This window comes from Aquarana catesbeiana, linkage group LG12 (assembly GCF_042186555.1).
Source record: "Aquarana catesbeiana isolate 2022-GZ linkage group LG12, ASM4218655v1, whole genome shotgun sequence".
Lineage (NCBI taxonomy): Eukaryota > Metazoa > Chordata > Amphibia > Anura > Ranidae > Aquarana > Aquarana catesbeiana.
In genome coordinates this window covers 60419246-60435095 of record NC_133335.1, presented here as the reverse complement: position 1 = coordinate 60435095, position 15850 = coordinate 60419246, and the positions used below count along the sequence as shown (strand labels likewise).

The 15850-nt window shown below is 43.5% G+C and overlaps 1 protein-coding gene across 2 annotated transcripts in view; it reads left to right on the top strand.

Annotated features, from left to right (window-relative positions):
* Positions 1 to 284: 284 nt before the first annotated feature.
* The window catches only part of LOC141114293 (vasoactive intestinal polypeptide receptor-like), a 195862-nt gene continuing 180296 nt past the window's right edge, over positions 285 to 15850 (top strand). For both annotated transcript variants that reach the window (XM_073607898.1, XM_073607897.1), the window contains exon 1: positions 285 to 887. In XM_073607898.1, the coding sequence (XP_073463999.1) occupies positions 831 to 887 (57 nt within the window). In that variant the 5' untranslated portion in view covers positions 285 to 830. The remainder of the gene's footprint in view (positions 888 to 15850) is intronic.

Here is a 15850-nt window from a genome sequence, read left to right as displayed (position 1 = left end):
GGGTCCGTAAAAAGATTATCTGCCCTGGGTGGCAAATACGTTAGGTACGCCACATTACTTATTCTGTCATTTAAAACTTTCTTCGCCTTATTGATAACAGTAAATGTACCGTGAGCTGTAGGTATAATATATTTCAGCAGGGTTCCCTGAGAACCTAAAAATTATTTCAAGGGTTGCTCAGGCGTAGAAAGGTTAAGATCCTAAATCTAATAGAAAGGTTAAAATCCTAATATATGAGGGTCATAAGGATTTTGAAGATATATGGAAAGAGCTTTTCTATTGCTTAGCATGCATAGCCTATTAAAGTAGGATCTTTAGCTTCCAGTTCTCAGCTCAGTAGTGCCATGCTCAGATAAGCAGCAGTCAGAGTTTAGTGATGAAGCTGAAGGCAGGGAACACATACATTAATATAGAGAGATTAGGACGCAGCAGAAGATGCTTGCACACAGGGATGAGGAGGAGGAGAAACGGTACCTAAGCTTCCTGAATGGCAAACACAGCGTTCAGTAGGAAGAACCAGCCAAAGGGATGAAGGTATAATAGACAATAGAGGACAGGGCAGGAAATTGAAATGTAAAAGCTCGACTCCGTGAGGATGGAAAGTCACCAAAACTATAGACAGCTGCAAATAGAAGAACTCCTCCTGTTCGTCACAAGCTATTGACTTATTTCAACCAGCTCAGTACTGGGATGGGAGAGATGCCATCATACGCTTTATTCTATTAACTCATCCAGGTATTTGGAATTACTTTTAAGAACCTCTAAAAAAAAAATTAAGGGTTCTAAGAGAAGATCAAGGTGAGAACTATAACAGCAAAACATAGGAAGACATGAGGAATATATGGAAGGAAATGCTATTTGTTCTTTTTTGGTTTTCCCATGGGATGGTAAGTTTCCTTTTATTTTACCTTGTCTTGTGTCTGTGTATTGCGTGTGTAGGTGCTTTATATTAGTAAGCAAAGGACATCAAGCCTTGAAAACTTTCTCGAAAGAAACAAGAAGGGATTTTGTTCTAGCTGCTAACTCTGAAAAAGCTAGATGCCTGACTGTCATGGCTTCAGTATTTTAAGTATTTTTAAGAGAGGTATGGACTCCAGAGAGAGAGATATAATTTTTCCCCTGTACAAATCATTAGTAAGACCTCATCTGGAATATGCAGTTCAGTTTTGGGCACCAGTTCTCAAAAATGATATCGAAGAACTGGAGAAAGTGCAGAGAAGGGCAACCAAACTGATAAGAGGCATGGAGGAGCTCAGCTATGAGGAAAGATTAGAGGGACTGAATGTATTCTCTCTTGAGAAGAGGAGATTAAGGGGGGATATGATCAACATGTATAAATACATTATTCACTTTAAGATCATCACAGAGGGCTCTTTACGTCCCAAGGAAAAGAGATTTAATCTCCAAATACGGAAAGGTTTCTTCACAGTAAGAGCTGTGAAAATGTGTAATTGACCCCCTCAAGAGCTGCTTCTCTCCAGCTCAGTAGATTGCTAAAAAAAAGGCCTGGATTTGTTCCTAAATGTACATAACATAACTGGGTACTAACATTTATAGGTAAAGTTTATCCAGGGAATATCCGATTGCCTTCCGGGGATCAGGAAATAACTTTTTCCCTGCTGGAGCAAATTGGATCACACTTTGCTGTTTTTTTTGCCTTCCTCTGGATCAACTATGGGTATAGGATTGTGTATGTAGAATTGTATGATTTTTTTTTCCCTTTTATTGGTTGAACTAGATGGACTTGTGTCTTTTTTCAACCAGACTAACTATGTAACTATATGTAACTGTGTAAGTCTTTCTCCCAAAACAAGTAGGCAGACCAGGAGTGACTTTTTCATCTGTATACTTGTTTCAGGCCAGTAAGTCAGAAAGTAGTGAAACCAGAGGGTCAAACACCAGCCAGGAAAATGACACTTTACTTTCAATAATATTTAATGAAGGTTTTTCCAGGGATGATATCCAGCAAACTTCAAGAAAAAGAGAGATAACTGGAGTTGAGATTAATAAGTTTTGGAAACTGACATTTCAGGAGAAACTGAACAGGCAGATTCCACGGGATATATTTATAAAACATGTTCATGGCAATATGCCAAGTGAATGTGCATGTACATTTGCTTTGTGTGAGTAGGGAAAAAAAAGAATGCTATTAGGCTATTTACTGTGCTGGTTGAATGTTTTTCATTGATTTAAAATTTAAAATACCACTGTTGGCCACTAGATGGCCATAGTAAATTTCTCACTGAGTGAATTGCTGTGCAAACCTTTTATACATACACCTCTGTGTTAATCTCTGTAAATTGGAGTGATAGAAGTAATATCCAAATATGAAATATGTAAAAGGAAATATGTAGAAAGTGTACACTTGTATGTATTACTATAGTTACTATAGAGATCAAAAATATTATATTTAATGCATGGCAGATATGGTACACTGTATTACCAAAAGTATTGGGACACCTGCCTGGCATCCCAGTTTTAGTCTGTAGGGTTCAATATTGACTTGGCCCACTCTTTGCAGCTATAACAGCTTCAACTCTTCTGGGAAGGCTGTCCACAAGGTTTAGGAGTGTGTCTATGGGAATGTTTGACCATTCTTACAAAAGCGCATTTGTGCCTACCAAAAGGACTTGGTATGCTGACGTCTTAAGAGTTCCCTTCACTGGAACCTTAGAAACAACCCCACACCATAATCCACCAAATGATTTGGACCAGTGCACAAAGCAAACTCCATAAAGACATGGATGAGCGAGTTTGGGGTGGAGGAACTTGACTGACCTGGGGTTGTTTTTCAGAGGTTGGGTTTGGCCCCTTAAGCCGCGTACACACAAGCAGAATGTCCGACAGAAAAAGTCTGACAAAAGCTTTTCATTGTCTATTCCGATCGTGTGTCTCAGATGCCTCATCTGACTTTTCTTTTCGAAAATTCTGACGGACCTAGAAATGGAACATGTTCTAAATATTTCCGACGGAACCTATTCCTATCGGGAAAACCGCTCGTCTATATGCTGCTCCGACGGACCAAAAACGACGCGTGCTCTGAAGCAAGTACGAGACAGAAGCTATTGGCTACTGGGTATTGAACTTCCTTTTTCTAGTCCCGTCGTAAGTGCTGTACGTCACCTTGTTCTGGAAGGTCGGACTTTGGTTTGACCGTGTGTAGGCAAGACCGCTTGAATGGAATTCTGTCGGAGTTCCGTCGGAGAAACCTCCGGAGTTTATTCCAATGGCAAAACCGGTCGCGTGTACGTGGCATTAGTTCCAGTGAAGAGAACTCTGAAGGCCTCAGCATTCCAAGACATTTAGGACAATTTCATGCTCCCAACTTTGTGAGAACAGTTTGAGGATGGTCCCTTCCTGTTCCAACATGACTGCTCACCAGTGCACAAACAAGGTCCATAAAGACACGGATGAGCGAGTTTGGGGTTGAGATAATAATAATGAATTGGCGATGTGTGTGAGACATCCTGGTCTGTCTGATCCAATAGAAACGACAGGAACAAAGAACCTAGTGCTCAAGGCACGGTAAAACCCCTCTGGATTTTATAGGCAGACCAGGTAATATACTGTAGTAAAAAATGTAGACTTTTATTATAATAAACTTACAATAAAAAATTGCATAAGCAATAAATTGAAATCACATGTAAAAAATGTATCAAATAACAGTGTACCTAAATAATACATCTGTATGGAACTAAGCTGCCCTGTGTGCAATGTTGGGCTAGCATGAACACATACTGACAATGACTGGAGATTGGGGTGGAGGAACTTGACTGGCCTGCACCCGATAGAACACCTTTGGGATGAATTAGAGTGGAGACTGCGAGCCAGACATCAGTGCCTGACCTCACAAATGCGCTTCTGGAATAATTGGCAAACATTCACATAGACACACTCAGAATGTGGACAGTCTTCCCAGAAGAGATGAAGTTGTCATAGCTACAAAGGGTGAGCCAACTCAATATTGAACCTTACGGACTAAGACTGGGATGCCATTAACCACTTCAGCCCGGGTCCATTTGGCTGGCCAAAGACCAGAGCACTTTTTACGATTTGGCACTGCATCACTTTAACTGACAATTGCGCGGTCGTGTGACGTGGCTCCCAAACAAAATTAACGTCCTTTTTTTCCCCACAAATAGAGCTTTCTCTTGGTGGTATTTGATCGCCTCTGCGTTTTTTTATTTTTTCACTATAAACAAAAAAGAGCGACAAATTTGAAAAAAACGCAATATTTGTTACTTTTTGCTATAAGAAATATCCCCCAAAATTATATAAAAAACATTTTTTTCCTCAGTTTAGGCCGATATGTATTCTTCTACATATTTTTGGTAAAAAAAAATCGCAATAAGCATATATTCATTGGTTTGCGCAAAAGTTATAGCGTCATAGCGTTATTATTTTTTTTTACTAGTAATGGCGGCAATCTGCGATTTTTATCGGGACTTCGACATTAGGCAGACACGTCGGACAATTTTGACACATTTTTGGGACTATTGGCATTTTTACAGCGATCAGTGCTATAAAATTGCATTGATTACTGTAAAAATGTCACTGGCAGGGAAGGGGTTAACCACTAGGGGGGCAGTGAAGGGGTTAAGTGTGTCCTATTGTGTGTTCTAACTGAAGGGGGAGGGGACTGTGCAGAGGAGATGACAGATCGCTGTTCATACTCTGTATGAACAGACGATCTGTCTGTTCTCCCCTCAGAGAACCGTAAACTGCTTGTTTACACACACAGATCCCGGTTCTCGGTGTGTCCCGGGCAATCACATCGGCTCAGTGGGCGAGCAGGGGGCGTGTGCCTCTAGCGGTGTGCACACGCCCCCTAGTGGCCGTCTATGTTACCGTCATAACATCATGGTGGTTCGCACAGCCGAGCCATGTTGCCACAGTATGCGGTTAAAGATCATGTGCGTATAAAGGCAGGTGTCCCAAAACTTTTGGTAATATAGTGTATTTGGTTCTTACCCCCATACTTAATGATGTCTACGCCAGAAATTTAGCTTTATCATAAAATCAAACCCATTTTAGTAAGCATTATTAGTTACTTTTATAGAGCTATGCATGTTTAATATATTGTTCCCCTGGGGAGCACTATCTCATATCAGGGCTGCTGTAAAACAATAAGGCTACACTAATAATTATGTATCTGCCAATCAGATACAAAAGGAGATGTCTGATTCATGAAGTAAATGATATGATAATGACCTAATTCCTTATTCTTTCCACACAGCTCAGTAGTAGCTATGCCAAAAGTTAGGTTAAGTCATACTTCAATAACCTGTAACCATTTGTAATTGTGCATCTCATAACGAATATGAATTTGCCATAGATATGTAGAAAAATAAATATGATTTCAAGACATCAATGACAACTCTGGGCTCATTTTCACATGTTAACCAGACTAATCTTGGCTACATTGCTAAATAAAAGTGTGTTGTTTAAAGAGCTTAATAGAGGCTCAGATTACACACACAGCTAAATGAATTAAATGTGTGATTTCTTGCTTTGCCCAGTCAGTTTTGATTTAAATCAAGGTGTCATTACTTTTTGTGCCTACATTTTCAACAAAGTGTCAAAAAAGTTCTTTTTAGGCACTACGCACCCTCTCCATGATTCAGTGTTGCCCTCCACATCCTCCTACTACTTGCACTTCCTATGAGCCCAGAAGGTTATAGACATGCCTCTCCCTCTCCCCTGCTACTACACCCCCCTCTCCCGAGGAATGGTGCCCACACATCACAGCTTGAGTGTTGTTCTATCCATTAGATGCAGAAAGAGAAGGAGAGGGGACTGGAGAGGGGATGGTGGAAACAAAACAAAACAATTAGAGAGAGATAGTCTGAAAGGAAACTGTTTCAGTAAACTTATCTAAGTTTAAACCTTACTCCCCTGAGTGTAGCCCACCTTTCTCCCTGTCCCTGTGATCTTCAGCCTTGCTTTGCCAGCTCCTCTTCCTACTTGCACACCATATAGAGGAGCAATACTCATGGCGGACCCTAACTTTCCAGCCGTGTGTGGGTCACCATAGAAATGAATGGGGCCATGACATGCATGTGAATTAGGAGCCAGTCGGGACATCTTTGCATGTAACTGCAATGGGGAGGAAGGTAACTCTATTCAAAAAGGAGGACTGCGTTCATTAGGGTTGTCAGGGGAAGGGGTGGTGTTACCCTTTCACGCCTACGCCTATTTCTGACATTTGTTGCTTACAAGTTAAAATGCTTATTTTTTGCTAGAAAATTACTTAGAACCCCCAAACATTGTAGATATATTTTTTAGCAGAGACCCTAGGGAATAAAATGGTGATTTTTGCAAAATAGATATATTTTTTAGCACAGACCCTGGGGAATAAAATGGTGATTTTTGCAATATTTTATGTCACACTGTATTTGTGCAGCGGTCTTTCAAACACATTTTTTTGAGAAAAAATACACTTTCATGAATTAAAAAAAAAAAAAAAACAGTAAAGTTAGCCCAATATTTTTGTTTAATGTGAAAGATGATGTTACACCGAGTAAATAGATATGTAACATGTCATGCTTTAAAATTGCACACGCTCGTGGAATGGCGATAAACTACGGTACATAAAAATCTCCATAGGGGACGCTTTAAAAAAATGTAACAGTTACCAGGTTAGAGTTACAGAGGAGGTCTAGTGCTAGAATTATTGCTCTCGCGCTAAAGATCGTGGTGATACCTCACATGTGTGATTTGAACACCGTTTACATTTGCGGGCGCAACCTCCGTATGCGTTTTCTTTGCTGCGTGAGCATGCGGGGATGGGGGCGCTTTAAAAAAAAAAGGATGTTCTCATTTATTTATTTATTTTTTTTTTTTTTACATTGTCCCTTAAAAAAACAAACAAAAAAAACTGATCACTTTTATTGATGTCACAAGGAATGTAAACATCCCTTGTGGCAGTAGTAGGTGATAACAGGTACTTATACTTTATGGAGGTATCAGGGGTCTAAAAGACCCCAAATCTCTCCTTTGCACTTAAAAGTATTTATATTGGCAAAAACGGCGATTCTGAATACTGTAATTTTCTTAACAACGGCACCATTGGCAGCCGAGTAAACCGGAAGTGACATTGTTTCGTCTCCTCCGGGATTTTATTTGGGAGACCCAATCAGAGCCTATTTCGGCTTCATTCGGGTCTACACACAGCCAGCGGACGCGCCGGCTGGTGGCTCGGGTCTCCCGGTGGGCCGGGAGGCCCAGGTGGAGTAGCAAAAGGTGACGGGAGGGGAGGGAAGTCCCCTCCCGCTGCTTTAGGATAACAGCCGAGCAGAGGTGGCTCTAGGCTTTGTGAGGCCTTAGGCAAAACTTACACATGAGGCCCCACGGACTGGGACGCTCCGTGATGAGGCAGCTATTCCTCAGGCTGCGGGCAGTATCTGATTTGTCCGTCAGCTCCTAAGCCACAGAGTTCCAGTGGGGGTAGGCGGAGCCGCCGGCGTCAACTTCAGTGATTGAGAACAGGCAAATTAGGCGGCCGCGAGGCCCCTGTGAGTGCGAGGCCTTAGGCGACCGCCTAATTTGCCTAATTAGAGAGCCGCCTCTGCAGCCGAGTAGCTTTTAGCCGCATCAGTTGTTATTACTAAAGAGCTGGCCGTCCGCTCTAAAAAACAGTACCAGGGTGATGCCTGCAGCTGCAGGCATCACTAGGGTTGCCACCTGTCCAGGAGTCACCCGGACAGTTCGGGTTTGGAATCATGTGTCCGTGTTTCAGACTGTCTGAGACCCGGACACATTATTTAGACCGGACTATGGCTTCCCAGCAGGGTTGCTGGCTGCAGTTGCGTAAGCTAAGAGTGTCTGTTACACTCTTTCAAACTGCCCAAAGCCAGCACTAACAACCCCCCCCCCAAAAAAAAAACCCACACACAGACGGGAGAGTAGAGAGGGCTTGATCTGCACAACTTCCCCCCCACCCCTACTCCTCTGTGTCTGCCCACACTCCAATCCCTGGCACTGTGCCTCAGAAAAGGAAAGTGGGGACCAGAAATCTGAAGCCGAGCAGCCTCAGATACATCTGGATGAGAGGTGCTGACTGCCAAGGGGTGAGTGAGCTCACCATCCATCCCTGTCTGTCACTGAAGTCTCCCCTCTTCTCTCTCCTACCTCTGAGTGAGTACACTAAGGTAAATCAGAGTCCTCTCCGTACATCAGAGTTCTCAGTGTTCCCCCTTAAATCAGGGTTCCCAGAGCATCCCTTATTGCAGAGTCCCCAGAGTTCTCCCTTACATCAGAGTCTGCAGAGTCCCCCCTTACAGTGAAAGGGAACTCTGCGAGTTCAGATGTAAAAGGGGAACTCTGTGGACTCTGATGTAAAGGGGAACTCTTGTTATTAACTTCATATGATTAGAAATGCTACTTAATAGCAAAATATATGTATAGTTTATACTACAAAAAAGCATTATTGGTGTGCGGTGCTAAAGTATTCGGGTTTAACTTGAAGAAAAGGTGGTAACCCTAGGCATCACCCCGGTATAACCCCTTCATGCCATGAATGCAAATTTGCGTATGGTCGGCGTGCAGAGGTTAGAACAACATCACTAAAGGTGTGAGAAGCAGTGTTGTCTTCTTTAGGCTGCTGGCTCCTGATTTGGACTACAATGCACTCCATCCTCCCCCTATCTCCATAAAATAGGGGGAAGTCCCTGTAGTTCAAAGAGGTGAATGGGCAGGGTTGATAACACTGCTTAAATTTTCATTGTAGCAGAGGCAATGTGCATAGGAAGTTCCAAGCTCACTGGAATTCTGGCCGGGTCAATGGGTATTTTTTGTACTTTTTACAAACCGATAAAACAAAACATTTCCAATGATATATTTAACAGATCATGCAGCAAGTAAGAAAGGACTGCTAGAGTTTCTGCAGACTTTATTAAAATAATCCCTGGTGATCATGACATGGAGGTGTTTGTCCAGGCACTTCTCTCCAGGGGTGTACCTGCAGAGGTCACTATTGTGGCCCGTTCTCATGCTCCAGGGGGCCCATGTGGCTCCCCTGTAAACCTGGATAGGAGGGGCGGCGACGGCATATAGAGGAACTGATCCCCTCTATTTCCCTCCTGCAGCCTGAAAGCCTGCTTCTCCCCCCCTCCCTCCTACATGCATTCAGCGGCTTCAAGAGGAAAATGGTGTAGGGGTTTCTTCCTCTATAAGTTGCCTCCCGTCCTGCTCTCGGGCCCCTGCAACGCTGCTGGCTTCCAATCTCCTCTCTCCCATCGGCTGCTGCAGCAGATGTGTCAGGATAGAGAGCAGGGTAAAGGGCCGTTAAATATGTAAATTACTGGCCCCTTCCTTTTCTCAATGGACACAGTGAGTGATCAGTACTGATCGCTGACTCTGTCCAGTCATAACTGATACATAGTAAACTTTGTTTACTATGTTTCAGTTTGTGAATGAACGGGAAGCCTCTGTACAGAGCTATTCCTATCCACTGTCCATTCAGTGCAGCTGAGGCGGCAGTGAAAGAGATTAGGGGCCTCAGTTTCCTCGATTTCCTTTTTTCTGTCTCGAAGGTGAAACATCAGAGGTATGTTTAAAAAAAATAAATAAAAAAAACATAAAATAAAATTGTAAAAAAACCAAAAAACAAACAAAAAAAAATGACTGACACCAGTGGTTGAACTACCAGGGTCGCAAAGGTCGCACTTGTGACTGGGCCCTGGTGTTCTGCCACCGTGTGGGGGGCCAAGACCATGCAGAACATGTGAAAGTAAAAGACCCCAGAATCAGTGGGAAGGACCCCAGGCCTGGAGAGAAGGGCCCGGTTGAGGTTTAGGCAGGATCTTTATGGTTTTAGGGCACGGGGGCCCTGAAGGTTCTAGTTACGACTCTACATCTCCCAGTATTGCTCCTGAGTTGTTACACCATCACAAGCAGAGGCGGCTCTCTAATTAGGCAAATTAGGCGGTCGCCTAAGGCCTTGCACACCCAGGGGACTCACAGCCGCCTAATTTGCCTAATGTGTGTGTTAGAGTGGAAGGGAATGTCCCCCAGTCAGTGTCCCCAGGGCCGTCCTTAACGCCGACCGCAGTGCATGCCACTAGGTTTCCCTGTCCAAGGGAAGACTGACCACTTCCGCACTGCCTGAGGTCCCGTGGTCAGTGGGTGGCTCTGAGTGCTCACCTCCCAGGGCTCCGCCCCTTCTAACACGCTCTGTGGATCTCTGCCATGGGCAGAGCTGGGATAATGCCCGCACCTGTAGCGGCCATGCAGCTCCCTGGTCTACTCTCCAGGATGGACCTGCCAGAGCTGGCGCCGCTGCAATCATCGTGGAGTCAGTCTGCCAGCCAGAGCCTCAAGCTACTGCACGATGGTCCTGCTGCCCGACACTGACAGTGACACAGCATCCCCACCAAGGGAATCCCCAAAAATCACAGCTGCCTGTGATCTCACACACATCCTTGATGATATTTAAGCCATCTGGCATGTGATATGCCACCTACATAATTATCCTCCTCATCCCCCCTGTTCCTGGCATCCCACCACCCTACCTCCTGGCATCATACTTATATTCCCTGTATCCCACTGTCAGCTTACTACCAACATTCTCCTTGTTATCTCCATCCTCATCATAATCCCCCTGCCAGCTTCCTACCACCGCACTCCCTGTCATCGTCATCTCCATCCTCATCATAATCCCCCTGTGCCTGGCATCCTACCACCCCACCTCCTTGTCATCTTCACCCCCCTGCACCCCTCGGCCAGCTTTCTACCACCGCACTCCCTGTCATCGTCATCTCGCTCCTCATCATAATCCCCCTGTGCCTGGCATCCTACCAACCCCCTTGTCACCTTCACCCCTCTGCCAGCTTCCTACCACCCCACTCCCTATCATCTCCATCCTCATCATAATCCCCTTGTGCCTGGCATCCTACCACCCCCCTTGTCACCTTCACCCCTCTGCCAGCTTCCTACCACCCCGCTACCTGTCATCTCCATTCTCATCATAATCCCCCTGTGCCTGGCAGCCTACCACCCCCCCCCCTTGTCACCTTCACTCCTCCTGCACCCCTCTGCCAGCTTCCTACCACCCCACTCCCTGTCATCGTCATCTCACTCCTCATCATAATCCTGCTGTGCATGGCATCCTACCACCTCACCCCTGTCATTTTCACCCCCCGCACCCCTCTGCCAGCTTCCTACAACTCCACTCCGTATCATCTTCATCTCCATCCTCATCATAATCCCCCTGTGCCTGGCATACTACCACCCCACCTCTGTCATCTCCATCCCCCCGCCCCTCTCTGCCAGCCTCCTACCACCCCACTACCTGTCATCTCCATCCTCATCATAATCCCCCTGTGCCTGGCTTCCTATCACCCCACCCCCTTGCCATGTTCACCCCCTGCACCCCTCTGCCAGCTTCCTACCACCCCACTCCCTGTCATCGTCATCTCCATCCTCATCATAACCCCCCTGTGCCTGGCATACTACCACCCCACCCCTGTCATCTTCACCCCCCCATGCACACAAGTTGACACAAAGGGGTTTGAATGGCTATTAGAGGTAACCATCCTCACCTGTGATCTGTTTGCTTGTAATTAGTGTGTGTGTTTGTATAAAAGGTCAAGGCATTTCTGGACTCCTGACAGACCCTTGCATCTTTCATCCAGTGCTACACTAATGTTTCTGGATTCTGATTTATGGGGAAAGCAAAAAGAATTATCAAAGGATCTGCGGGAAAAGGTAGTTGAACTGTATAAAACAGGAAAGGGATATGAAAAGATATCCAAGGAATTGAGAATTCCAATCAGCAGTATTCAAACTCTAATCTTCTAAAGAAGTGGGAAATGAGGAGTTCTGTTGAAACCAAACCATGGTCAGGTAGACCAACTAAGATTTCAACCACAACTGCCAGGAAAATTCTTCGGGGTGCAAAGAAAAACCCACAAATAACTTCAGGTGAAACACAGGACTCTCTAAAAAAGGTGGTGTGGCTGTTTCAAGATGCACAATAAGGTGGCACTTGAAGAAAGATGGGCTGCATGGTTGAGTCCCAGAAGAAAGCCATTGCTGCGCAAATGCCACAAAGTATCCCGCTTCCAATACGCCAAACAGCACAGAGAGAAGCCTCAAACCTTCTGGCACAAAGTCATTTGGAGCGATGAGACAAAAATGTAGCTTTTTGGCCACAACCATAAATGCTACATTTAGAGAGGAGTCAACAAGGCCTATAATGAAAGGTAAAATATAATACAAAAAGTGCAGCGCTGGACATGTGAAATAAATAGTGAAATTTACTAAACCAGATAATAAATTAGTGAAAATTAATCAACATCAATATATAAAGTGATAACCTATAAACATAGATTATAAATTATTTTTAAACGTGAACTTGTGAATGAATAAAAATGGAAAAAAGTTCCTGTAAATAAAACTTATTAAAGGTGCATAAAAGTCCAAAGTAATGGATTTGATGTAATGTAGGTTTCAGGAGTGCATCTTCAATAATCAATATTGCCCACCACCGGATAGGTGAATAAAAGGCTTACCAGAAAGCCTGTGACCGCCCTTATTCAGGGGGGTCAAAACAGGCTTAGCAGATATGGGGGGACCACCACAGGGATACTCCAGTTGACACCTGATGGACTGGTGAGTCAGGACTCCTTGTCAGATAACGAGCCAACCGATAACCGTTGTGGATATTCTCCCGAATCCTGTCCTCTCATGGGACAAATTTAAAGTTTCCACGGATCCAGTGCAAAAAGATGTAATATATAGTGCCAAAAGGAGACAAAAAGAAAATGCTCCACTGGTGCAGATAACCTTGGGTTTCTTTTTATTGGCAAATTTGCAGTATCAAACATTAAAAAGCAAAAAAAACGAAGTAAAAACAAACAAGATAAAAAAACGACACTACCGCCGTTTGTTTAAGAATCGCGCGATTCTAAGGTATATACACACTGCTCAAAAAAATTAAAGTGACACTTTTTAATCAGAGTATAGCATCAAGTCAATTAAACTCCTGGGATATTGGTCTGTTAAGTAGCAGAGGGTGTTGTTAATCAATTTCAGCTACTTTGGTGTTATTGAAATTAAATACAAGTGCACTAGATGGGCAACAATGAGACAACCTCCAAAACAGGAATGGTTTTACAGGTGGAGGCCACTGACACTTTTTTCCCTACTCATCTTACCTGACTGTTTTTCACTAGTTTTGCATTTGGCTAGGGTCAGTGTCACTACTGGTAGCATGAGGCATTACCTGGACCCTATAGAGGTTGCACAGGAAGTACAACTCCTCCAACATGGCACATCAATACGTACTATTGCCAGAAGGTTTGCTGTGTCACCCAGCACAGTCTCAAAAGCATGGAGGAGATTCCAGGAGACAGACAGTTACTCTAGGAGAGCTGGACAAGGCCGTAGAAGATCCTTAACCCATCAGCTGGACCGGTATTTGCTCCTTTTGCAAGAAGGAACAGGATAAGCACTGCCAGAGCCCTACAAAATGACCTCCAGCAGGCCTCTGGTGTGAATATCTCTGACCAAACAATCAGAAACAAGCTTCATAAGGGTGACCTGAAGGCCTGACATCCTCTAGTGGGCCCTGTGCTCAATGCCTGGCACCATGGAGCTCGATTGGCATTTGCCATTGAACACCAGAATTGGCAGGTCCACCACTGGCGCCCTGTGCTTTTTACAGATGAGAGCAGGTTCACCCTGAGCATATGTGACAGACGTGAAAGGGTCTGGAGAAGCCATGGAGAACGTTATGCTACCATCGTTCAGCATGACCGGTTTGGCGGTCGGCCAGTGATGGTCTGGGGAGGCATATCCATGGAGGGACGCACAGACCTCCACAGGCTAGACAATGGCACCCTGACTGCCATTGCATATCAGGATGAAATCCTTGGACCCATTGTCAGACCCTACACTGGTGCAGTGAGTCCTGGGCTCCTCCTGGTGCACGACAATGCCCGGCCTCATGTGGCGAGAATATGCAGCCAGTTTCTAGAAGATGAAGGAATTGATTCCATGGAATGGCCCCCTGATTTAAATCCAATAGAACACCTCTGGGACATTATGTTTTGGTATCTGAAGCAGCCAAGTTGCACCTCAGTCTGTTCAGGAGCTCAGTGATGCCCCGGTCCAGCTCTAGGATGAAATACCCCAGGACACCATTAGTCATCTCATAGGAGCATGCCCTGACGTTGTCTGGCATGCATACAAGCTCACAGGGGCCATACAAAGTATTGAGTACAATTTTGAGTTGCAATAAAATGTTTAGCAAAATGGACTAGCCTGCTGCATCATTTTTTCACTTTGATCTTCGGGGTGTCTTTGAATTCAGCCCTCTGTAGGTTGATCATTTTCATTTCCATCAAATCATGTGACATCCTTTTGTTCTTAACACATCACATTATCCAGTCCACATCAGTATATATATCCAGCATGATATTTTTCCCCATCGAGATCTGAGGTATTTTCAAAGTGTTCCTTTCATTTTTTTGAGCAGTTGTGTGTGTGCGTGTGTATATATATATATATATATATATATATATATATATATATATATATATATATATGTATATTTTGTAATCTAATGACAAAAATTACTTTTTCTATTTTGAAATTAAGCCAGGTACAATTTCCTATAAGCAGCAAGTAATTCAAATATTTTCCCCATGCAAACACTGGAGAGGTCCTATACACCGCTTCATATACAGAACACGTTGGAAATCCCATTTCCCGTGTATGTAATTGGCTTTTTCCAATAGTTTTCTCTTATTGTAACACTGAGATTGACTATGCGATCAAATCATGCAGACCTTCCCATTCAGCACTCTCTCCATCCTTTAGTTTGTAAAAACTAATTGAATAACCTATCCTTAATAACCTTAATTGTATCTCTAAAAAAAAAACTAATTACAGACATGCCTCAAAACTATTTTTATTCACCATTCCAACCTTCTGGTTTTAAGAAACCGTTAAAAAAAAAGAAAAAAAAAAAGAAAGAAAACTGTAGTCAGTTGCAACTGTCTTTGCAGATCAAGCAGAGGAAAAAAAATGGAATCACTCAATTCTGAGGAAAATATTACAAAATCCCCATGTACTTTGCAGTTCTAAACCAAACATCTCAAAACAAATAATGCTGCACTAGTGATGATGAATGTATCCAACCACTTAGTGTACCAATTGTCCTGTGCAAATATCAGTGCCAACATAATAAAAAGTGAATATACACTAATATGATACAATCATGTGTATTTCTTCTTGTAATAATATAAATTCTGTGCTTGAGTGCAGTCAAATATTTAATTAATAAAAATGTCAGAAAAAAGTTGCAACTTTTTGAGTCTTCACAAATTAACAGATCATGCTTTCCTCCTCGTGGTTCCATTGATGTGCCTCCATTATGACTCAATATATATGAGAGAAAAAAAGCTCCAAATAGTGCTTATATCGTTTTTAAATAATATTCAATTTAATAAAAAATGTGCACAGAACTCACATTTAAAAGGTGCTCCAGTGCACCAACTGTATACAGCATATATCATATAAAACCACAATGCTGCAGCTACTTCGTGCAAAAACGTCTTGCCAGTCTGCCCCTCCGCCTACGTGTTACGTCACAAGGTCTCGTAACTCATCAGGGGGGTTCCTAAAGTCGGACAAGGCGCTATCTCCACTTTATACTGCATCCACTCCACCCAGTTGATTTTTATTTTTTTTTTGCTTTTGCAGGTGTGCTATGTAAATGCTATCACCTGTCGCCTGCATAGACCATTTTTGCACTATGTCTATGATTGATGAGACCAATCACTTCCATTTCAATGTGAGTGTGTGTGTGTATGTGGACTTCAATCGAAAATTTGCGCCGATATCG